The sequence below is a fragment of the Haliotis rubra genome, unplaced genomic scaffold (genome assembly GCF_003918875.1).
Source record: "Haliotis rubra isolate DU_JTF1 unplaced genomic scaffold, ASM391887v1 Scf1436, whole genome shotgun sequence".
Taxonomy (NCBI): domain Eukaryota; kingdom Metazoa; phylum Mollusca; class Gastropoda; order Lepetellida; family Haliotidae; genus Haliotis; species Haliotis rubra.
The window spans coordinates 63,258-88,396 of record NW_025765377.1 but is presented as its reverse complement, the minus strand read 5'-3'; the positions used below and the strand labels follow the sequence as shown (position 1 = coordinate 88,396).

Here is a 25,139-nt window from a genome sequence, read left to right as displayed (position 1 = left end):
AATCCAGAGAACTGGACCTGCTTTTCCAAAAGATCTATCTCCAAACATCTTTGTCCTAGTCCGTGGCACAGCAAGTAGATTCTGTTCAGCTAATCTACCATAACTACTGAGGGAGTTGTTGAGAGTGTTGTAAACCTTCACATACAAAATACAAACGGGACATATCACACATTTTCATTTATTCACTCATCACAGATTAAACATTGCACATCATTTTAAAACACATACACATTTTGTATGCCAAACATGTTGTTAGGATAACATACATAAAGATATTTCTGAATGAAGAGATTTGACCTTGATGCTCATGATGTTAATCACTGAATTGCATACCGCAGACAGAATTATTTACAGGGAGTAAATAATCAAGTGGTGCTTAATTAATTGCTATGTGTATATTTCCACTGACAACTAATTTTAAATAATACAGTGACCTTTGCAATGATTAAGAAAGATATATGAAACAAGGAATGACGGGAATCTAGAATGAAATTACTTGTTGACTAATTGTATTGATAAATAAATAGTTATCCCATATGGATTACATCCACCATGATATCAGCTGTCTGGTATATAATATAGCACTTTGGAACTTTGGTACCATACATGGACTACAAACTACTAATAAATACCAAAACCAACATTGGGATTCCTGTTAGGATTCCTATTTTGACTTACTATAGTGATTAGTGGCACAAAAACATCCAAAACTTAAAACCAGTATTTATCAGTGGTTAGAAAGGAAGGGCTAGTGACTTGTTTGCCAGTCGAACTCACAGACCTTGATGAAAATGACATGGTTCTATTTTCAAATTCAAAAGTTAAAGTTATACAATATTTACATTATTTATAAGAACATTACATATACTAAGATGGGTGTTCAGTGGTTAAACAAATATTACATAGGTGGGGTTTGTGCATGTCCACAAGAAAAACCCCAGTCTTATACCCCATGATAAATGAACAGTCTATTAAATATCTCTTGTGATAAGACTGGAAATAAAGCATGTTAAACATTTTGTGTTTTGAGGAAAGTTACACATGTGAAGAGTAAGGAATGAATGCAAGAGCAACATCAATGTAGTGTCATTAGAGTTACTTGCCCTTGCTTGAAGTTGGCACAAAGATGAGACAGAAGCCTCTCATAACAAAGATATCAAGGAAAACATCAATAGCCTGTAGCAAGGCAGTTGAGCTTCTACCAACTGGCCCTTAGAGTATGTTGTTTAACCAGGGAATCTGAGTGATTTTAAAACTCAGTGAATCGTGATCAACTCTTGCACAAGAAAAACACCTCCAAAACAGGTGTTAACAGTCCATCCTGTGACCCATGTTTGTCCATAAGCCTAACTACTACTGATGCCAACACTACTGGCAATATTCAATGAGGACTGTTTTCAAAACATTAATATTAACAACAGTTGGCAAACGTACCTCAGTCTTATGTGTGAGGACAAAACATTTCTCCCAAAGAGAATTGTCTTGGCATCCACTCTGTTGATCTTTCATTTTGCCGAGTTAAAATACAGTCATCCCTTGCCATAACGTGGGTCTTGGGGTCCATGGATGGCCCCCCGTGTTACAGTAACTATTACATAACGCGGAACAAAGGCCAAGTAAAATCGTATTTTCCATGGACATAACAAAACTGCTATTTCGTGTATTGTGCCCAGTCAAAACTAATAGACTTTTATATCAGTTATTACGATGTTTCACCGTTCGTCTGATTATTATTGAGAAAACCCTGCATGTTTTAAGCATCTGAAAAACCATGGATATCTACGATAAACACTGTTAATTGCAATCCACACTAAATTTCACTAGTTTATAACGTGATTAGCCAGAGCTCAACATCAGATTTGTGGAAGTGCTATTTTCGATGACGTGAAGATGTGTGATCGCTGGGCAACTTTCTTTAATGGGAACTATGGATTACCCCGTGGTTTAACCGAATCCATGGTATCGCGAAGAGCGTTATTGTGAGGGAAGACTGTACCTTAATATCAAATGGGAGACATAACCCACACAAGTGTGCCATACGACTTACATGAAACAAGTGTGAATTTTTGTATTGCCCGAGTGAGAGCGAGTGTGCAATAATTTCTTCATTATCCATTTTATTCATGTACATTTGTGCAGTAAAACATGGTAAGCAAGTGTAATAACACTCTTCATAGATGTCATGTTCAAGTGGTTAATAACGTCACAGACGATGTAATACAGAAACCAAGGTAAAAGTGATATCTTCACATGAGCACATATGAAATATATGACACTGGTTATGTTTCACCATTTGGTAATCAAGTAAGAATATTAACCATCAGGTCATCTTAAGCTGTAAAATAAACTGATTAGTTAATGACACAAATTTCATTCCTGTGACCCTTCATTCAAATATTAAAGCTTATACTAAACATCACAGCTACACGTCGGTTTATAAGGAGATACAGGGGGTTTGTTTACCTGATAATCCTAAATATCAACATGGTAATGATTCCATGACCACATTATTTTATGACTGTCTCAAGGTCTTCCGTTTTTCATTAGTCACTATATAAAAAAATATGATAGAATTTAACTTCAAGACTTGTCAGGTTGGTATGGGTACTTCTACTAATTAATGGAAAACAGATTTTAACATGGCAAGATCACAAAGCTTAGTGATGGCCCTGTCAGTGTTAGAATAAAGATTTCTTAGACATATACAAACAATACTGACCAAATTACATGATATTTTACATTTTTTTCCTATTTCAAAATATATAGATTGAGTGCAGTTTATCCCAAACAACATCTAACATTATAAAAAAATTATTGAAGAATTGATGTCAGAACCACAACAATATCATGTAATATGGCATGTGTCACAGTCAGCCTTCAGCTGGAATAACACTAATAAAATGTCTGTAAGGGTCTTAAATGACATCAGAGATCTCCGCATGTCTTCCGACAAAACATGTAAAACACCCTGGTCCACACTGTCAGCATTATTATAAAAAACTGTACACTGAATCAGGGAATACGAGATACGCCCACAGGTAACCATGGAAACAGTGTGGCATAACAACATTTCTAAAATCATCACATTCAAATCATGTGAAAATGAAAAATATATTTCATGAAAGTTTACATAATCATGATTTCCTGATGCACCTGTTGCCATGGCAACTAAACAATATATATAGTAGCTGTTGGCTGGTGTTCCTGGAATGCTGTGTATGTAGGGTGACTACTAAAGAATTGATAGCTTGCAATAGTTTTGTTAAAGTTAAAAACACTGTTGCTTTCTACTTAATATTGGTAAAAAGTACATGTTTTTATCAACCAATCTAAAAGTTTTTCAACATAAAACATAAAAAGCTTTTCTAAATCTGGGCATATTTTGTCTTGTCAATTTCACCTTGACAACTCAACACAAAAAATTAAAATATTCTGTCCATACCATTATTCAGTGATGTAACCATGGAAACATGATGCCAGATAATGTGGTGTATTTTTTATATCACATAAACAAGCTAAATATTGAAGTGAAGAAGTAAATAGCCTCTACCATAGAAACACTGGCAATTTGTACAAAACATAAAAGCTGTCGGTAAAACATAACATTGATCATATCCATAACAACAGAAAATGTAAATAACTATATTTGCACAAGGAAATGCTCAGTGCGACTCAATACCCAAGAACACCATTGTTGCAATTTACCATTCTGAATATCTCCCTTTTCAGCAAGTACTTGGTTATGTCCCTTTGCAGGAGGTATGTGGTTATCCCCCCTTGCATCAAGTTCCAGGTTACTTCCCCTTGGTTGTCTCCCCTTACAAATACTTGTTATCTCCTTGTGCATTTAGCTCAATTTTTCACATAAATAATTTTTTGTACAAAGTTTAAACATCTATAATTTTCAAATTTCTAACAAAATACCTATTTCACAGAAAAATACTATTTCTACCAGCAGTATTTTTCTAAACACTAAAACAAAACTAAACCAAACTAAATATTATTTTCACAGCCATTCAGCTTTCAAATGTCAGATGACAAGAAAAGACTTATTTACATCCATCAACCATAAATGCAAGTTGATTAGACTTGACCTGACTACTGACAGTGTCACACTAAATATGCACAAAGACAATTACAAACAGAAATACCTGCAACAACAATTACCCTCACATAACAGGAGAGCAAATACTTCACCTCACAATTACATAATATCATACTTGTTACTAACAGCAGTATGGTGAAATATTATCATCCCTACATTTCAATTACCCTTTGCCTAAACAACCTCAATGAATAAGGGGCAGTTGGTGCCCAGTGGTTGAAGTGATCTGTAGTCCTGCTAAAGGCCTGGGTTTAAATCTCTGAAACAGGCGCTATTTGTAATACCAATTTCAGGTGTCTCCGCTGCAGTGTTGCGGGAATATTGGAAAAGGCAGCGAGTAAGAGAACTAACACACTCACTAACTGACACACTGACTTGCTCGCCTACTCGCTCACACAGTCACTTACCCATCCTATCCATCCACTCACTCACCCACCGTCTCACTCGTTCACACAATCACTTACCCATCCACCCATCCTATCCATCCACTCACTCACCCACCCACCACCTCACTCGTTCACTCACTCACCCAACCACCGGCTCACTCGTTCACTCACTCACCCACCGGCTCACTCGTTCACTCACTCAATAAGGTTGCCAGCAGCAGCAAAACTCATCTAGCCTCAGCAGTTCTAGACAATGTAATCTCTTTGCTCCCCAGACACCTGGCAGATGTTCTCAACATCAGAACAATGGAACTAGATATATAACTAACACAAAGGCAAGAAACTAGTGTCATCTTCTACCTGACCTCGACAGGCCAGCGAGACACAAGGTGAAATGTCACAATGAGGGTGAAATGTCAATGTGTCCCAAACACAGTAAAATGTCATTAGTTTCTGGGGCAAATACAAAGGCATCCACATTCCTAAGATAATCCTGTCTCTGTGAAGTCAAAATATGAATGTAATCACATCCTTATTAAAATGTTGGCCACACTAAATAATCCTTAAAACAATGACAAATATTTTATCAAGAAACTGACCATCCTCTTACCACAATTGCTGACCGTATCATCCACACTTAAGAATAACCTGAATAATTAGCCCTGTGTTGGCATGGCAACAAGACATGACAGTTGTCCCATGTCATGCCAGTCATGACCATCTAATACAATAAACATGCCCTGATATGTCCCTGAATGTTGTACTCCTTGAGATATGTTTATTCCCCTGATCCTGACATCGTCCTTGATCCCATCAAACACAGACACTTTCACACCAGTATTAGTCAGCTTGGTCTGTGCAAATATTGAATACATCGTTTCCAAATCCAATAAGCTCATGGATCATATGTGATTGCTACAATACTGTTAAAAATATCAAACTAAACTGCTCATTATCCTTGGGTACTAAGACATAAAATATCAGCATATGTAACAACATAGCGTAAAAAATCCCCCCACACCAATATCCCGGTTACAAGAATACATACAAACACGCCCAATTGTAAGTACCTTAATGAAAATACATTTAAATTTCTTGAAACAAAACTTACATCATGTGCTTAAACCCCCCCTGATAATCCTTAGAGAGCACAAACTAGATCAGGATAAACACAAAACTGTTGAAAATTCAAAGTTTCAGTTGTGGTTAGGTGTGAATGGGGTCATCCATTCATAACATTATTTTCTTGTCATTTCAGAATTTGTTATTTGTGTGAAACCGGTCATCATCAACACTAGATGTATATTCATGTTCAACATCACAAATCCAGAGGATAGAATGACAGGGTTCAACAGTTTTCAAGTTATTGGTGTCTAAATTCAAATTTGTAAATTGCTGTAATTCTTTAACAAATAAAAACATCATTATAAAAATTTGCACTACACCTTTCCTTCAGACAAAGAGTGTGATCAAGTTTGCAAATAATCCAAACAGCAGTTTCAAGTTATTAGCTGAACAAAATTATCTTCAGATGGACAGACTGACGGAATTCCTTGGCATAACAATAAACCGGGAGGTATCATATCTGGGACACCCTGGGATTCAAACCCATAGTGATATGTGTCTGTCATCCCTGGGATGCAACTGAGCACAGCAAATTGTGGCGTCTTAGATGTCTGAGCTAACATTGTATATAAGTCATATGTCATCAGTAGTTTGTGGAGATATAATTATTTCCTAAATCACTGATAGAGTTGAGGTTAGCTGCTGACTGTGTCAAAGAATGTGTTGTTGCTGTCTTGGGATGGAGATCTTGGCATCTGGAGGTCTGTCACGTCAGGCTCCAGGACTTCGATCTGGTAGAAGATCTTCTTCCCCCGAGTCCAGCTGTATGTGTTGTCAAATCGAACCACATCTACAAAAACCACAGCCAAACTGTCAGTTGTTTGGAAAGCAGTATATGTTAAAACACACAATATACAGCTGGTAAAGTAAGCAACAGATATATTTGTGGGAAACATCAACTGACAGTTGTGTTGAAAATTTGTTTGTTAATGGTGAATGTAGCATTAAACTGCAATAAATTCCATCACAAATTCTTTGACAGACTATAATTTGCAGTAGATTATAACAAAGTACCAAAGGAATTACAATGTATGTATTACACTGTTCTGAAAAAAGGTGCTTAAAAAAGATGCAAATATCTATGTATTAAATCATCATAGAATTGCTTGCTGTAGTCAGTGTACATTATAGCCTAGATAAGGGGAGGTAACTCACAAGTGCCTGTCTCCCTGCAAGTGAGACTGCCATCTTCAGGCACCAGGTGACTGTTGACCCTTGTCGTCGCCATCACAGCCTCCATATCACCTGCTTTCTGGCGACCGTCCTTTGTACGACGATAAACTCCAAATCCGATGTCAAACCCATCAGTTTTAAACTGCCATCTAGGGAATAATATTTATTTGGTTTGTACGATTCTTTCAAGAGCATAATGGGAAAGGGTCCAAAATGGCACGTTTGTTTGTTGTTTAACATTGCAAAGCAATATTCCAACTATATGGCGGTGGTCTGTAAATAGTTGAGTCTTGACCAGACAATCCAGTTATCAACAGCATGAGCATCAATCTACAAAATTGAAATACTCCAAAATGGCATGTGTGGAACCTACCTGATGGCACTGTTCTTTACTTTAATTTCGTAATCCACCTGTAGAGACGAGCCCCGGCCGATGGTGGACTCTGTGAAGCCAGACAGGTCAGTGATCTGCTGGACATAGTAGGACTCAGGGACTTCCCCACCAAAGCAGATCTGGTGAATGAGTTTAACAGTATTATATTTATGTCATGTCTTGTCAGCAATGGGGAAAATCCAGTGTGGTGCTCACTGATCAAGGACCACAATCAGAGCTGAAAACCCTGGACCAGGGACCCAATCCACAAAACGTTCGTAGCACTATGCCATTCGTAAACCCATGATAAAGTATAGAGTAACGATAGGTCATAAAGCTACGGATACTTTGTGGATCGGGATCCAGGAGATCATCATAGTAACTGAGGGGTTCTGGGCTAGAACTGACTCTCAGCAACCCATGTTCACATGGATTTGTTGACAAAGTGGGAGGTCATGCCTGGCAAAATAATCAGGTCACACCTTTGATTCAAATCTATGAAAGCTTGGACAAGGGACAAAGACCTTCATAGTTTAGGGACAAACTCTGTACATCGAAGTTATACAAATTTGTACAGCTAAGGGACACACTACTGGCATCTGACTTTTACTTACCTTAGGTGGATTGTACATCTGGACTTTCCCTCACAACTCACCTGGATCTTTTATCTTGGCTTTCCCCCAAAACACACCTGGTTTGTACATCTGGACTTTCCCCCAAAACTCACCTGGATCTTTCATCTAGGCTTTCCCCCAAAACACACCTGGTTTGTACATCTGGACTTTCCCCCAAAACTCACCTGGATCTTACATCTGGGCTTTCCTTCAAAACACACCTGGTTTGTACATCTGGGCTTTCCTCCAAAACTCATCTGAAACGTACACCTGGGCTTTCTGTCAAAACTCACCTGGATAGTATTACATCTGGGCTTTCCTTCAAAACACACCTGGATCTTACATCTAGGCTTTCCTTCAAAACTTACCTGAAACGTACATCTTGGTTTTCGTTCAAACACACCTGGATTGTACATCTAGGCTTCAAAACACACCTGGATAGTATTACATCTGGGTTTCCTTTAACACGCACCTGGTTGGTACATCTTGGATCTGGATCATTCTTGGATCCCCCATAGTAGATGGGCAGCTCCTGGGGTGGGATGTTGCGTGCTAGCACCTCCTTGTAGTTGGCTGCCAGGGACAGATATGACAATATATGATAAATATATTGGACTAAAAAGGGTTTGGGATGACAAATATTTTGGGAGTGAAGACTGAACACGCAAATTCATGATAAATATTCTGTAGTAGAGTTCATGATCCCTCACTATTTTTGTTCAGTATATTACTGCATCAGGACAAATGAATACATGAATGATGAGTAAGATCTTTGAAGAAGTGATTCAGATAAGGGACTGTTCATAATAAGCATGTACAATGTGAATGACACCCCCCACCTAACATTTATGTTGAAAGTAAGTGATACCCCCTGCATGTCATGTACAAAATGAATGACCTAGCACTATAAAACCAGCTTAAGTATGGGCTAGTACAAGCAGCCACACATACACATGCATGTACGTCGTCATATGAGCGAAATATTCATAAGTATGACGATAAACCCTATTTCACATCATCTCACCCAAGCACATAGTTTATCCACAACAGCATGGAAGCATTTGAACTAAAAACTTATGTAGGAATATATAGTCTTAACTCACAGCCAAGAATCTGGACTTTCATCACGGTTCCTTCACTGAGAAATGGTCGAAATAGATTGTAGGCGATTGGGAATATACGAGGAGCTGTTAAAAAGAAGAAGTATATTACAAATATATAGAGAGGAACTTTATCTTATTGCACAACATGCCTGTCATATTTAATGAGCTTACAACTTTGCTATTTTCAAGAGTGACACTGCAACTCACGAAAAGCAAAACATTTGTTAAGCATTTTGCTGAGAATGTTTGTATGAAGACTGTAGATTCAATGTGACCCACACAAAGTAGTTCCAACTAAGGCGTCGCAACATTTGAGTCAAATATTAATTTAACAACTTTAGATAAATACACTACTAACATTTGTTACCTATAAATACATAATGAACCCAGGAATATTCTTCATCAAAATTAACATATAAAATAATTCGCTGAAGAACATTCATGAGATATGATCAGTAAAAGAGCCATGTTTCGAGTGAGTGAGTGGGTATGGGTTTGCACCGCTTTTAGCAATATTCGAGCAATATCACAGCGGGGGACACCAGAAATGGGCTTCACACATTGTACCATGTGAGGAATCAAACCAGGGTATTTGTCGAGAATAGGAACCACTTTAACTATAAGGCCACTCCTCCATATCTTAATTCTCCTCATGTTAGTATGAAACACCTGTTGACTGTACCATTTATAATGTAGGATGATTTTAGTGTTTCTGGGTAGTGGTCTTCGAACATGGTGATGAGGTCGCACATCACATCCACCCCTGGGGACAGAAAACAGAGAAGATCAAACAGTCAGAAAACATTTATATCATATTATTTTCTTATGTAACTTAATTGTTTCTTTTTCGTCACTAATCTTACCAACTCTTAAGGATATATTAGGGTACAATGTGTCAAATATTGACCGTACAACAAACAGACTGCACAGACTAGCTGCAATGTCCTCAATACGTGTCTCTTCCTGTGGGGATTCCTGAGATATATAAGTGCACAGACCTCAATATTTGTCTCCCTGTGGGGATCCTGAGATATATAAGTGCACAGACCTCAATATTTGTCTCCCTGTGGGGATCCTGAGATATATAAGTGCACAGACCTCAATATTTGTCTCCCTGTGGGGATTCCTGAGATATATAAGTGCACAGACCTCAATATTTGTCTCCTTGTGGGGATTCCTGAGATATATAAGTGCACAGACCTCAATATTTGTCTCCCTGTGGGGATTCCTGAGATATATAAGTGCACAGACCTCAATATTTGTCTCCCTGTGGGGATCCTGAGATATATAAGTGCACAGACCTCAATATTTGTCTCCTTGTGGGGATTCCTGAGATATATAAATGCACAGACCTCAATATTTGTCTCCCTGTGGGGATCCTGAGATATATAAGTGCACAGACCTCAATATTTGTCTCCTTGTGGGTATTCCTGAGATATATAAGTGCACAGACCTCAATATTTGTCTCCCTGTGGGGATCCTGAGATATATAAGTGCACAGACCTCAATATTTGTCTCCCTGTGGGAATTCCTGAGATATATAAGTGCACAGACCTCAATATTTGTCTCCCTGTGGGGATCCTGAGATATATAAGTGCACAGACCTCAATATTTGTCTCCTTGTGGGGATCCTGAGATATATAAGTGCACAGACCTCAATATTTGTCTCCCTGTGGGAATTCCTGAGATATATAAGTGCACAGACCTCAATATTTGTCTCCTTGTGGGGATTCCTGAGATATATAAGTGCACAGACCTCAATATTTGTCTCCTTGTGGGATATATAAGTGCATTCCTGAGATATATAAGTGCACAGACCTCAATATTTGTCTCCTTGTGGGGATTCCTGAGATATATAAGTGCACAGACCTCAATATTTGTCTCCCTGTGGGGATTCCTGAGATATATAAGTGCACAGACCTCAATATTTGTCTCCTTGTGGGAATTCCTGTGTGGACCTCATTCCTGTGGGGATTCCTGAGAGATATATAAGTGCACAGACCTCAATATTTGTCTCCCTTGTGGGATTCCTGAGATATATAAGTGCACAGACCTCAATATTTATTTGTCTCCTTGTGGGACCTCAATTCCTTGAGATATATAAGTGCACAGACCTCAATATTTGTCTCCTTGTGGGAATTCCTGAGATATATAAGTGCACAGACCTCAATATTTGTCTACTTGTGGGGATTCCTGAGATATATAAGTGCACAGACCTCAATATTTGTCTACTTGTGGGAATTCCTGAGATATATAAGTGCACAGACCTCAATATTTGTCTCCTTGTGGGAATTCCTGAGATATATAAGTGCACAGACCTCAATATTTGTCTCCTTGTGGGAATTCCTGAGATATATAAGTGCCCAGACCTCAATATTTGTCTACTTGTGGGGATTCCTGAGATATATAAGTGCACAGACCTAAATATTTGTCTACTTGTGGGGATTCCTGAGACACATAGATCCACAGAATGCTTGTCTCCTTGTGGGGGTTCCTGTTTAGACAAGGTTAACAGATGTTGATCTCCTTTTGAAGGTACCACAGACCTCAATGCTTGTTTCAGTGTGGGGATTCCTGGGAAGAATTGCTCCACAGATCTCAAAATCTGCCTTCTTTTAGGGGTTCCCACAGGAATTGCTCTACAGATATCAATGTTTGCCTCCCTGTGGAGATTCTGGGGAAGACTAGGTTCACACATCCTAATGTATGTCTCCGTGTGGAGATTCTGGGGAAGACTAGGTTCACAGACCTCAATGCATGTCTCCGTGTGGAGATTCTGGGGAATACTAGGTTCACAGATCCTAATGTATGTCTCCGTGTGGAGATTCTGGGGAAGACTAGGTTCACAGACCTCATTGCATGTCTCCTTGTGGAGATTCTGGGGAAGACTAGGTTCACAGACCTCATTGCATGTCTCCTTGTGGAGATTCTGGGGAAGACTAGGTTCACAGACCTCATTGCATGTCTCCTTGTGGAGATTCTGGGGAAGACTAGGTTCACAGACCTCAATGCATGTCTCCTTGTGGAGATTCTGGGGAAGACTAGGTTCACAGACCTCAATGCATGTCTCCTTGTGGAGATTCTGGGGAAGACTAGGTTCACAGACCTCATTGCATGTCTCCTTGTGGAGATTCTGGGGAAGACTAGGTTCACAGACCTCATTGCATGTCTCCTTGTGGAGATTCTGGACATTAACTCACCTGGCTTCCAAAGGTGCTTCATGCTAAACTTGTCCAGGTCAAACACAATGATGATCTGAGCAGGAACCTTGTGACCCTTTCACAAAACACAATTGAAAATTCAATTGAAAATGAGTTGAAATATCAAAGTGTTAGAGACTGACTATTTGACATTGTGAGGGGTTCTGAGACTTCAAAACAAATTGCGAAAACATATACCATGTTTCAGGCTGTTGATGAAAAAGATAATTTCCCATACATTCTTGCAAAGTGTTTTCAAAAAGAAATATTCAGGCTCAATTGTAATTAAGGGAAATATATGGTACTTCAGCTGTAAACAAAGTCCCATGACACACTCTGGTTGATTCATAAGTTTACACTTATTTTATCCCAAAATGATAAAAAACTGGACAACTATTCAGGATGAATAGAGGTAGCTGGACCAAGATCAGTCTGAGATAATATTGTCATGCTCTTGTTTTCTTTGCTTTTGCACAACTAACCTTTTCTTCAGCTGTCCTGAAATAGTGGTAGATCTTCTCCATCTGCTGGACCTTCATCTTCATGATCTCCATCTTCTTCACCGACCGCAGAACACCTACAACGACATGGAGAGTCACAGAATGCAATGATATGGAATGTCAGAAAGACAGACCTCAGAACACCTACAACGACATGGAGAGTCACAGAATGCAATGATATGGAATGTCAGAAAGACAGACCGTAGAACACCTACAACGACATGGAGAGTCACAGAATGCAATGATATGGAATGTCAGAAAGACAGACCTCAGAACACCTAAAACGACATGGAGAGTCACAGAATGCAATGATATGGAATGTCAGAAAGACAGACCTCAGAACACCTAAAACGACATGGAGAGTCACAGAATGCAATGATATGGAATGTCAGAAAGACAGACCGCAGAACACCTAAAACGACATGGAGAGTCACAGAATGCAATGATATGGAATGTCAGAAAGACAGACCTCAGAACACCTACAACGACATGGAGAGTCACAGAATGCAATGATATGGAATGTCAGAAAGACAGACCATAGAACACCTAAAACGACATGGAGAGTCACAGAATGCAATGATATGGAATGTCAGAAAGACAGACCTCAGAACACCTAAAACGACATGGAGAGTCACAGAATGCAATGATATGGAATGTCAGAAAGACAGACCTCAGAACACCTAAAACGACATGGAGAGTCACAGAATGCAATGATATGGAATGTCAGAAAGACAGACCTCAGAACACCTAAAAAGCGACATGGAGAGTCACAGAATGCAATGATATGGAATGTCAGAAAGACAGACCATGAGAACACCTAAAAGCGACATGGAGAGTCACAGAATGCAATGATATGGAATGTCAGAAAGACAGACCTCAGAACACCTAAAACGACATGGAGAGTCACAGAATGCAATGATATGGAATGTCAGAAAGACAGACCTCAGAACACCTGCAACGACATGGAGTGTCACAGAATGCAAAGGTATGGAATGTCAGAAAGACAGACCTCAGAACACCTAAAACGACATGGAGAGTCACAGAATGCAATGATATGGAATGTCAGAAAGACAGACCTCAGAACACCTAAAACGACATGGAGAGTCACAGAATGCAATGATATGGAATGTCAGAAAGACAGACCTCAGAACACCTAAAACGACATGGAGAGTCACAGAATGCAATGATATGGAATGTCAGAAAGACAGACCTCAGAACACCTAAAACGACATGGAGAGTCACAGAATGCAATGATATGGAATGTCAGGAAAGACAGACCTCAGAACACCTGCAACGACATGGATTGTCACAGAATGCAAAGGTATGGAATGTCAGAAAGACAGACCGCAGAACACCTGCTTAAGTGAGTGAGTATGGTTTTACACCACTTTTAGCAATGTTCCAGCAATATCACAGTGGGGGCACCAGAAATGGGCTTCACACATTGTACCCATGTGGAGAATTGAAGCTGGGCCTTCGGCGTGACGAGCGAATGCTGTAAGCACTTGGCTACCCCAACGCCCCCACAGAACACCTGCCTGCAATGACATGGGACCACTCAGATAAAGACTGTGGAACTCTGTCAATACTATTTCTTTCCTTGTCATGGTTAATCATAGTCACACGATATACTGACACTAACAAAACCAAACTGAATAAAGAGTTACCATAGTTACTGTTTAGTCGAACTGACTGACTGCCTCATCAGGCTTCAGAGGAAGAAACATTATTGAACCTGGATTCCGAAGTCCCTATCATGGGTTTCTGAGGTACACTTCCTGTAATAAACTTCACTCTAATGTGGATAGAAATTATTTCAAACTGTGAAGATCTGGGTTAAAATTGGTCTTCAGCAGCCCATGCATGTTGTATGAGGCTACTAGCGGAGTCGGATGGTCAGACTCGCTGACTTGGTTGCCACATGTCATTGTATCCCAGTTGCGTAGATCGATGCTCATGCTGTTGATCACTGGATTGTCTGGTCCAGACTCGATTATTTACAAATCGCCGCCACATAGGTGGAATATTGCTGAGTGAGGCATTAAACAACAAACAAACAAAATCTTTTCAGTATTCTTTCTTTGTTTTATGCCAGACTCTCAATATTCCAGCTATATGACCATGTGCAAGATTCCTTCGAATCAGAAGAGGTTACAAAGTGCTGCTGTAAGATGGACAGCATGGTCAGTCGGACTCTTCTACTTCTTACCTTTCAAATCAATGTGGCCAAATGGCTCGTACCACACAGGACACCCCTCGTTGTCATAGCCACAGAAGCCCCCGATGTAGTACTTCTGTAAAACCTCCGGGAGCTTGAAGTCTTCCCGTATTGTGTCAGCCCCTATCTGCTTCCTCCATGCATAATCCTGTAACCAAGGCAACCAAGAAACATTTCACATTCATGACATGAAAAGTTTCACCATAGAGAGATGCAATTCTTTTTTTTAACACATCAATAATTCACAGGTGATATTGGAAAATTGATAAATTTACAAAAAAGTAATCCGATTGCAGACTGTGTTCCTTTAATGGGGTTGGCTGTTGGGTGAAGTATTTGTTTCTAAACATTTCTAAAAAATGTCAGCTTAAAATGTTGGAAAATAACTCTCTTTTTTTCACATTTTTTTCAAATTTGTCACATTCACTCCATTTACACAAATGAATAAGCAGCCCAGTTTATAGGGGCTATAGAACACCAGTCCAGGCCTGCATCACAGAGTGATTGTAGGGCTGTAACTATCATAACACTGGAATTACGATTTTCCCTGTTCACATGAATATAGTTTTAAGTAACATTATGAGTGAGTGAGTGAGTTTAGCTTTGCTGCTTTTAGCAACATTCCAGCAATATCATGGCAGGGGACACCAGAATTGGTAATTTTAATATAAATTGCATATTTATATACTTATCCTATCTCACGACTTGCACCTCTCTCTCTTGCTTCAACTTTTAGTGGAACGACTGTAAACTTTTCCCATAGGCCTCCTTGTCCTTTCGCCTGTGATCTCCATGCTGCTCTCCTTAATTAGCTTCCTAGTTTCTAATAAAGCTTGCAGCATGCTCCAGTAATTGCCCCTGTGACTACCTTGAATGATCATTCTCATCTTGGAGCCAATGTTGTAATCTGAGTAGTGGGGAGGCTGGGCGGGCATCCATCGCGTGAGATAGGATAAGTATATAAATATACAATTTATATTAAAATTTCACAATTTTTAAACTTATCCTATCTCACGACTTGCACTTATCCCACGGTTGGACGGTTGGACAGCTGGTCTTGGAGCTGTGTGGACCGATGACAACCGTAGATAGCGATGTACAAGGGAGGCCTGTTACGCATGCACGCAACTCCTATGCTTGTAGTGGGTTTTCCGGAACCCCTTGGCTTACTAAGCACAACGACTCCCAAGGAGATGGGTGCTCCCGAGCGATGTGGTGTTCGGCCGCAACCTTGTACAAGACAAGGGATGCAACTTGGCAAGTAAGCCTCGCCTCGCCACGATTTACAAGGTACCCCCGTAATTAAAGTCTTGCGACTAGAATCGGGCCAGCCCCTGCTTCAAGAAAGCCCCCCAGACACCGACCGAGGCATGCAATCTCACAGGTTTAACGATCAGTTCCGGGCAGCATCAAATTGACCCTCACTCCTTTGCCTAAGCTTAGTCAAAGGATGTGCCCGGCAACTTTGGAGGGAGAACGCAACGAAATCCACTGGAATTCGGGAGTGTCACACTTCACTGACGTAATTGCTCCGTGGAGTAGAGGTCAGTAAGCGTGAATGTCGAACACCTCTGCATCGTCATACTGATTGTGCCTCAGGTCCGTAGGGCCACGCAGGTGTCCGTATTCCGATGCCTTGGTATGGAGGCCAAGTGAAGTAGTTCTTAAACCCATATAATGAGAACGAAAGGTTGAGATCCAGTTGAACTTTTGTTCAGTATATACAAAGAAGTATAACGCGAATGCGGAACCGTCCCTCATCTGCGTTGTTGGACCGATGTAAGCTGCTGAGCCAGTACAAGAGGTCCGAACTGGTGTAGTCCCTGGACATCCGTGACAGACAGGTCTCGCAGGTAATGTGAAGAGAAGAGTATCAGAATGCCAGAAGCAACCTTCCATGATAGCGGTCAAGGGTGCGTCCAAAAGCAGTAGTATGTTGCTGGTGGCCAATAGTTTCTGTATTTCTTTTGGTAGCAGAGCTGGAGGGGAGAACGCGTAGGCATTGGTGATACGAACTTTGGAAGTTGGTTGTTGAACCTTGGGGCGAACAGATCTATTTGAGGCCGTGATAACGGGTAGATCATCGACTGAAAGATCTGGGGCAGTAACTTCCACTCTGTCGGGAACGGTTGGTTGGATAGGGACAAGGCATCAGCGATCACATTTTTTACCCAAGGAATGTGTCTGGCTCTGGCTACGATGTATGAGTGAGTCGATGAGATGGAAGAACCTGATCGCCCATTGTAGCAGATTCGCCGAGCCTGTCGAGCCAAGATGATTTATATACCAAACCATTGTCGAATTGCCTGATTTAATCAACAGACTGGTTGATTGAAGCTCTGTTGCCCAATGTGAGATGGCTTGAATTACCGCCTTGAATTCCAGCTCGTTTATATGAAGTACCCGTTTGTCAGATGACCACAGCCCGGCCACTTGGTGGTCGAGGAAGTGAGCTCCCCAACCCATGAGGGATGCATCGACGAATAGGTGATGATTCGGTGCAAGGGGCATCATTGAGACTCCGGCGCAAACATTTCATCCGTCGAGCCACCATTGAAGGACTGGACGAAGCGGTTCTGGAAGGCAAATTAGTTCCTTAGGGTTGTCGGTCTGAAGGTACTGGCGTAGAAATCGCTGTATCGGCCGAAGTTGGAGCTGGCCTCTGTACGTTAAGGCTTGAGCTGACGTCAGAAGGCCCAGTAGCTCCTGCCACTGTTGTAAGGTTCTCGCCTGAGACAGTGCTGGAGAAATGCATTGCTGAATATTTATCCACCTGTTGTGAGGTACGAACATCATCCCCTGACCAGTGTCGAACAGTGCTCCGATGAATTGGAGTTTCTGAGTCGGTATTAGTTCCGATTTCGCAATGTCTGAGCAGCGTGGTGGTGAACTGTAGCTGGCGAAGCAATAAGATCGGATCCTGTTGAGTCTGGATGCAATCGTCTATGTAGCTTTCGAAAGTGATCCCTTGAAAGTGGAGGAAGCTCGTTATTGGCTTGGTAATTCGGGTAAAAAGCCCCGGGCCATGGAAATTCCAAATGGTAGGACTTTCCATTGGTAGTGATTCCCGTTGAACATGAAGCGAAGGTACTTCCGGTGTTCTGGATGTATCAGAACGTGAAGATAAGCATCCTGAAGATCTAGGCTGATGAGGAAGTCTCCCTTCTTCAAGATGGTGGGTAAAGGTTGATCGACACCATCCTGAAGTGAGGCGGTAGAAGCAGGAATCGGGCATTGAACAACTTCATATTGAAGATGAGCCAGAGTTTGTTGGAATTTTTCTTTGGAACCAAGAAGATGGGGGAGTAGAATCCTGGAGTGACGGGCGATGGACCTAGGAGCTCTATCGCGAGTTTGTCTATTAGCGTACCTATTGTGGATTGCAGAGTCTGAAGCTGGTCTACAGGATATGAGCGATGAGCCGGATGCGACGTCAGTGGTGGACTGCCAATAACGGGTAGCTGATAGCCGTGAAGTAGCAGGTTGGTGACGTATGGATCTGTTTCCTCTGCCACGGCCTTGAGTGGATGCGCCACGAAAAAGATTGCATAAATCCGGATTGGTAGGGGTGAACTGTGCAGTTCGACGCTGTTTTAATGAGTCCTTGAAAGTGGGTTTCTTTATCAACTTTATTAGATACTTCTTGGATGCTACCATTGATGAGGGAGTCAGTAAACCAAGGCTGGTGAAACAGTTCTGTTTTAAATCGCTCCTCCCATGAAGAGATGTTGAGGGGTCCACGTCGGCAAACAGCAAGAGTGTAGCCCAAAAAATGAGACAACTGATCCAGGATAATTTGGAACTGGTCCAAGTCATGCATCCTCGGATGAAAGCGCCTTGATCAGAGTAAGTATGCTACAGAGCAGTGTTAACAGCGTCGACTGCTGCAATCACGCAACTAATAGATGGCAACGTCTTTCTCACGGCTGAATCCATGTGAGCCAACTCTCAGTCCTCAATAAGGTAGGGCGAAGCAGCTAGTTTGCCACACAGGGTTCCAATATCAACTGTTGGAGCCGTAGAGATTTTTGTTAGGTAGTGGACATGAGAGGTAGAAGGATGATATCTGGGAGCAGAGAATCCGTCCTTAATCCGTTTCAGGCTCTTGAAACCATCATTTAGTGTACTGGATAATCCAACTTCCCTTGAGTACTTCAGCAGATGACCTGGATCACTCTTATACTCTTAGGAACCGGGATTGGTCTACCATCACCCTACCACCTCGACCTTGTATTCTGAAAGCTTCTCAACAATCCAAAGGAATACCTGAGGTGTCTCAACTGCTGCAAAGCTACCCCCCAGGGGTAGATAACTCAGAGTGAGCGGGAGATGCAGGCATGGCTATTTGGACTGGATCAATCTCAGGAGGTGGACCAGATGAAGAGCCAGGAGCTACCGAAGCCGGATGGGCTGGAGTAGAAGGCTGTATTTGGTTCCAGGCTGAGGTTATGGCCCTGACCATCATATTTAGATCTGGAGTCGCTGTAGGAGTGGGATTGTTATCAGGTTCCCATGACTCAGCGATGATCCTAGAGTGAGCCAAAGGATTCTCAGAGCTTGTAGACGGAACATCATAAGAGACTGTAGGCCTATTAGTGGTATCAGAGCAATGATCACCCGAACATCGGTCAGAGGAACTGTAACGAAATCTCGACGTGGTTAGTACCGAAGTAGGTTGGTAAGCGGTGATCTGGATTCCCTAGTATGGCTAGGTGATCCGGTATGATATGAAGAAGTAGTCCAGGTCGCTGTAGTTCTAGTTGGTGATCTGGTTCTGATTGGAGCTCTGGTTCGACCATCTGAATAGGATCGGCCATGAGATGTGGATCTGTACTGTGATCCCGATTGGTCAATGGCTCTGTAAGGTGATCTAGATCGTATAGGTGACTGGGTTGGTAAGATGATCTGGATTTGTAAAGTGATCTGGAGCGATTCGATGCATTAACTGGAAACTGTGATCGTGATCTGGATCTATAAGGTGATCTGGATCGAACAGGTGATCTGGTTTGCAGTTGCAATCTGGCTTGATTTGGTGATCTGGATCGGTCTCGCGATCTACTTCGATGTTGTGATCTGGATCAGTTAGGTGACCTGGATCGGTCCGGTGATCTGATTCGAAGTTGTGATCTGGATCCATTCGGTGATCTGGATCGGTCCGATGATCTACTTCGATGTTGTGATCTGGATCGGTTGGTGATCTGGATCGGCTAGGTGATCTGGATCTGTCCGGTGATCTGATTCGAAGTTGTGATCTGGACCGGTTTGGTGATCTGGATCGGTTAGGTCATCTGGATTGATCAGGTGATGTGGATCGTAGTTGTGCTCTGGATCGTGACTGTGATCTGGATCGATCCGGTGATCTTGATCGGCACGGTGATCTAGATTGGGCTAGTGATGGTGATCTGGATCGTGAAGGTGATCTAGATCGTTGTGGTGATCTGGAATAATGTGGCAATCTGGATCGGATCGAAACCTGAAGTGTTGATTCATGATGAACGTCCCCTGGCGACGCTGTTGTAGCCAACTCCGTCCGGTTCAATGAACTGTGGGGAGACAGTTGGCTGGTTGAACGCGGTTGGCCAGGCTCCAAAAAAAATGAGACAGTCGAGGGGATATGTACCGATGATCTGGATGATGATAGTGTCGATCTAAGGTCCCCTGGTAGTGTAGATGGGACAGGCAACGAAGAATTATCGATTACAACCACCCACGAGTGATCTGACGCTATGGAAGGAGGTGATTGATGTGTACGTAATAGGTGCCGAACGTCCTCAGATAAGTAAGAATCTGATGAAGCGTCCATAAAATCCTCTTGAACCACAGACGTCGCTCTCTTGCGTGAAGGTACGATTTTCTGTCGCTGTAACTTGTTACGCTTGGCGGGAGTGGGATCAGATTCCGTTGATTTCCTGTCCCTATTGGCGATTCTCCGGGAGCAAACACGAAGGTAGGCCTTAAAATCCCCATCTTTTAGTGAATTACACTTGCCACATCGTTTGTTCCAGTTACATTGTCCTATACAGTCACTGCAAGACAAGTGAGGGTCGAGGGATGAATAAATCGTCTTGCATTGAGCACAAACTTTCCTTTTCCTTGACTGATTATCAGTTTTCCCCATGATGTTAGGGTGAAATAATGTCCCTAGTATACAGCACGTCCACACAGTCGTGCGACAAGAAAGAGAATCATTCAAGGTAGTCACGTGGGCAATTAGTGGAGCATGCTGCAAGCTTTATTAGGAACTAGGAAGCTAATTAAGGAGAGCAGCCTGGAGTGCACGGGCGAATGGACAAGGAGGCCTATGGAAAAAAGTTTACAGTTGTTCCACTAAAAGTCGAAGCAAGAGAGAGAGGTGCAAGTTGTGGGATAGGATAAGTTTAAAAATATAGGCTTCACACAGTGTACCCATGTGGGGAATCAAACTCGGGTCTTCGGCGTGATGAGCGAACGCTTCAACCACTAGGCTACCCCACCGTTCCAGTAATATTATGCATTTTCAGAGGTGACTTATATTTCATCATTTCATCAACAATAGGTCAATCAAAAGGGAAGAGACATTATTCTACTGGATACAATGTCGTAAATACCTCTAAATTTAGGAATGCTACTTTGTGAAACTGGCCACAGTTGAGACGAATATTGTTCACCATATTTTCTGTTATACTCACATTTCTGATCATTGTTTCAGATTTTTTCAAATCAAAACTCCTGGCTGAAAAATATATAATAGATATAAACTTTAATGTTCTCATACGACACATAATATACATGGACTAGAGCTGTGACCATATATCATAGTATCAATAATCGTGATACTAAATCTGACGATGGATACGTCAATACTTTCTTTTCGTATCGTGATATGTATCGTTGACCTTAAAATTGTTAATGTTCTCTAGAAATTGATGGGTATGTAAAAATTTACACTTTTACTTGCTATCACAATATACCTTTTTAAAGAAAATAATTAAAGATAGCATATCGTGATATGCATTGAATCAAATCGTATCGTTCCAAGATATCGCGATAGGTATCGTATCGTGAAATTTCCGTATCATCACACCTCTAACATGGACTGGTTGAAAAACTGACAAAACTACAGAATGATGACTCTTAGTTAAGCATTGATAAAAGATGAGATTTCTGGGAGTATTTTTCCATCTCTTATACTTACCTCTCAGCCATCGGAGAACATAATAATCATCATGCTCTGGTTTTAATATGTCCTTCACTGTGTTCTTGAACTGTAGAGAAAGAAAAGTGTTTTAATGCAGACACAGATTTGCATTTTTTTAAGGGTGCCTTAGGGCATCAGACAGATAATTTAGTTGTGCCTTTGTGAAAATAAGGCAGTGTTCACGAATGATGTTTCAAAATAACAGGACATTGGATCCTGTAAGTGTCAGATGTCTGTCTGACCCACTGAAATTTCACGGGACCCACAGAAGACAAAATAGACACACATTTTAGATTCAACATTTCTTGTAATTGACACTGAAATTATTAACAAATGTAGGATTTATAAACAGCAAACAAGTGTGACATGTCACATATAACAACTTCAGTGAAAGTCATTATGGACTATACAGTCGGACACCAGGGCCGGCGGGTTATAGACTTCCATCAGACTGAGAGCAAAAGTGTCGGATTTGTCGAGGGTTTGACGCTATTCCTGAACACTGATAAGGGTGTCCATACCTTTTGATGATCCAATAAAAAGATCACAACAATTATGTCATCTCAATTTATTGTTCAATATATCAGTAAACTTCACATAAACCTGTAAGCTTGAGAGCAGGATTTCCTGAACACTATCATGACTGCAAGAATAGTTCAGCTTCATTTGTCCTGGACCCATGAACTAACTAGTGGTGGTCCGATTAATTGAAATAATCGAAGATTGGTCGCAATTACTAAATGACCAAGCAATCGATCATGTTTTCTCATAAGGCCCCCCCCCCAAAAAAGTGTGTGTTTACGGTTTCCCGACTGACCCCATCACAAACTTCCCGACCCTAAACTGTTTTTTCGTTTTTTTAAAAGACAGCGAAACATTTTGCTATTCCAACAGTATGTGAGCGAGTGAGTTTAGTTATCAGTGGGCTTAGGGGACATACAGTGTGTGTGGTGATGTGTGTGTGTGGTGGTGGTGGTCCTGTATGGGTGTACAATTGTGTGTTGTGTGTACATGTGTGTTGTTGGGTGGGTATAGCTGTGTGTGTGTACATTAGGGCTATGTATTGGCCAAGAAATTGTATTGCTATATATTGTGATTCAGGTACCCGTATTACGATATACTGGGAGCTTCAGTATTTTACAGTGAGTGACATTGATTGTACATGCCTATTTTCCACACATTAAAGCCCTTAAAATAATTGTTATGGTTGTGATAAGAGAAATCTCGAAATCAGATTTTATTTTGACAATTTGTATTTTCTTTTTTATCAAAATTATGGAATGTAAAGTATGCTGTTTTGTCAATATGAAAGTCTGTGTACATTTTAACTCAATCGTAGATATAGTCACAAAACTTTATAATTTCTTTTCACCACCAGTTCTGTGGGTGGTGGTGCTATGTGGGTGTACATGTGTGGGTGATTGTGTGTGTTGTGGTGTGTTTGTGTTTCCATGCTGAATGGTATTCTGGAATACCCCACTCTGACGCAGTGGACGGACCTCGATCCAACTGCCCTAAACTAATTAAAAAATGACTGGTCCCTTGAACATGTTGAAATTCCACACGGTCAAGAACAGACAAAACCTCTGCTGGTGCCGAACGTGTTCACGCTAGTTCATATAAATAAACTCGTATTCCAGGCAAGGCCTCTTGGTATAGTGCTAAGTCGTCTAGTTATATGCTGGAATAAGTTTACGCAGGAGATTGTCATAAGACACCCGAGAAACAATCACCGCATTTCAAGGAACACGGACAAGTCTTGTCTCGCGGTTTAGACTGTAGCATTTGTATCATTCGCATGGCTTATATGACCTGTCATATGATAGGTCACCATTAAGTAAATAAGTGCTAGTCTTATCTGAGAGAGAACATATATGGCGGCATGGTAGACACCCCTTATTCTACTCATAACAGTGACAGTGACTTGAGACTGATGGCATCCATTCATCAGTGACTGTGACTACCACAACTTAATATTTTTACCTGTTCCAAAATGTCCTTTTGATTCTGACTGAGATCGCCGACATTTCCACTCATTGTTACTTATGTTCCATTCAACTATGTTGCTACAGTGGCGACCTGCAAATAACAAGTTATCTTTTCTATCATGCCATTTGGGCGAACGGTCCGGAAATAAGATTTCCCTTCAACTAATAACAGTAAATGGACGATCGATTAACCAACTGTGAATTACACGCTTTCTTAAACAGATAATATGCCACCATACTAGGAAAATGAACATTTCATAATAAATATAGGTAAATTGATATGTAAAATGATTTTGATTTAATAAACTACCAGAAGGACGTGATTACAACACAAATAGTTGTTACGAAAAAGTAGAAAACGTAAACACCAATCTATTTTTATACATTTCGCACGGTCAGCGACCTATTTTTAGCAGGGCATAGGTAATTATCGCAGATTTGGAGTAAAACGGTAAATGTGTTGTAAAATGCCGTTAGTAACATATTAGGTGACAATATGTCTAATGAATACATTCATATCTACCATCTTGCAAGTGTCACAACGCGTTGAACGAGGGTCGCAATAAAATGGATGAATGAACAATGAACGAACGAATTATGGACTTACCTTTTCGAATTGTTGTGGGAATGTTTTGCAATATCACCGAGTCTGGTCTTTTAATCTCGTCTCGACAGACGAGTCAAAAGACCAAATGAAAGTATATATTAAACATGGTTATAAATATATTTTAATACACTTTCATGGTCTTTGTAATGACTCCGGGATTTTCTCCCACAGTTCAATCGTTAAAATTTAAAAAACCCCACATCAACCAATCATTGAACAGACAATCCATTTACCAACCTTAAAGGTCCTCTGAAGATAGATGTCCCGGTAATGCCACATCCAGATGTGATGATTTTTCTGTATGGGCTGTATATTATTATTTGGAAAACTTGTGGGATTTAATTACATATATCTAATTAAATCCGTGCAAGCTAATCATGGATTCTGACCACTACAAGTGTATGAGACAAGTACAGATCTGTGCTTTCCAGATTGTGAGTTTATATATGAAGTACAATGATTATTTTAACCCTGTTTGAATTCTGTTGGTGCTATGTTATGAGTGTTGTGAATCTGCGGAGAGCATGCATGTGTGAATATAATGTTCTTCAATAATTATTCAATTAGTCT

At 40.9% G+C, this 25,139-nt stretch overlaps 1 protein-coding gene across 1 annotated transcript; it reads right to left on the bottom strand.

The window, feature by feature from the left end:
* Positions 1 to 162: 162 nt before the first annotated feature.
* LOC124269287 (SEC14-like protein 2) lies at positions 163 to 24,103 on the bottom strand. Its single transcript, XM_046704292.1, has 12 exons — positions 23,958 to 24,103; positions 21,972 to 22,041; positions 21,466 to 21,509; positions 14,789 to 14,945; positions 12,562 to 12,656; positions 12,080 to 12,155; positions 9,562 to 9,642; positions 8,880 to 8,963; positions 8,249 to 8,349; positions 7,163 to 7,302; positions 6,772 to 6,938; positions 163 to 6,406 (listed from the first exon to the last, which is right to left on the bottom strand). Exons 1-12 carry the CDS (start codon positions 24,009 to 24,011, stop codon positions 6,252 to 6,254), a joined length of 1,224 nt encoding a protein of 407 aa, XP_046560248.1. The 5' UTR covers positions 24,012 to 24,103; the 3' UTR covers positions 163 to 6,251.
* Between the last annotated feature and the right edge of the window lie 1,036 nt (positions 24,104 to 25,139).

What these genes read in the sequence shown, in the direction of transcription:
- LOC124269287 (XM_046704292.1), bottom strand. Translation starts at nt 24,011, where the DNA reads ATGAGTGGAAATGTCGGCGATCTCAGTCAGAATCAAAAGGACATTTTG. An exon ending in AAAAGGACATTTTGGAACAG is followed by an intron (nt 22,042 to 23,957) that starts GTAAAAATATTA and finishes CTTTCTCTACAG; the next exon opens with TTCAAGAACACAGTGAAGGA. An exon ending in TTGCAGGGAGACAGGCACTT is followed by an intron (nt 6,407 to 6,771) that starts GTGAGTTACCTC and finishes TGGTTTTTGTAG; the next exon opens with ATGTGGTTCGATTTGACAAC.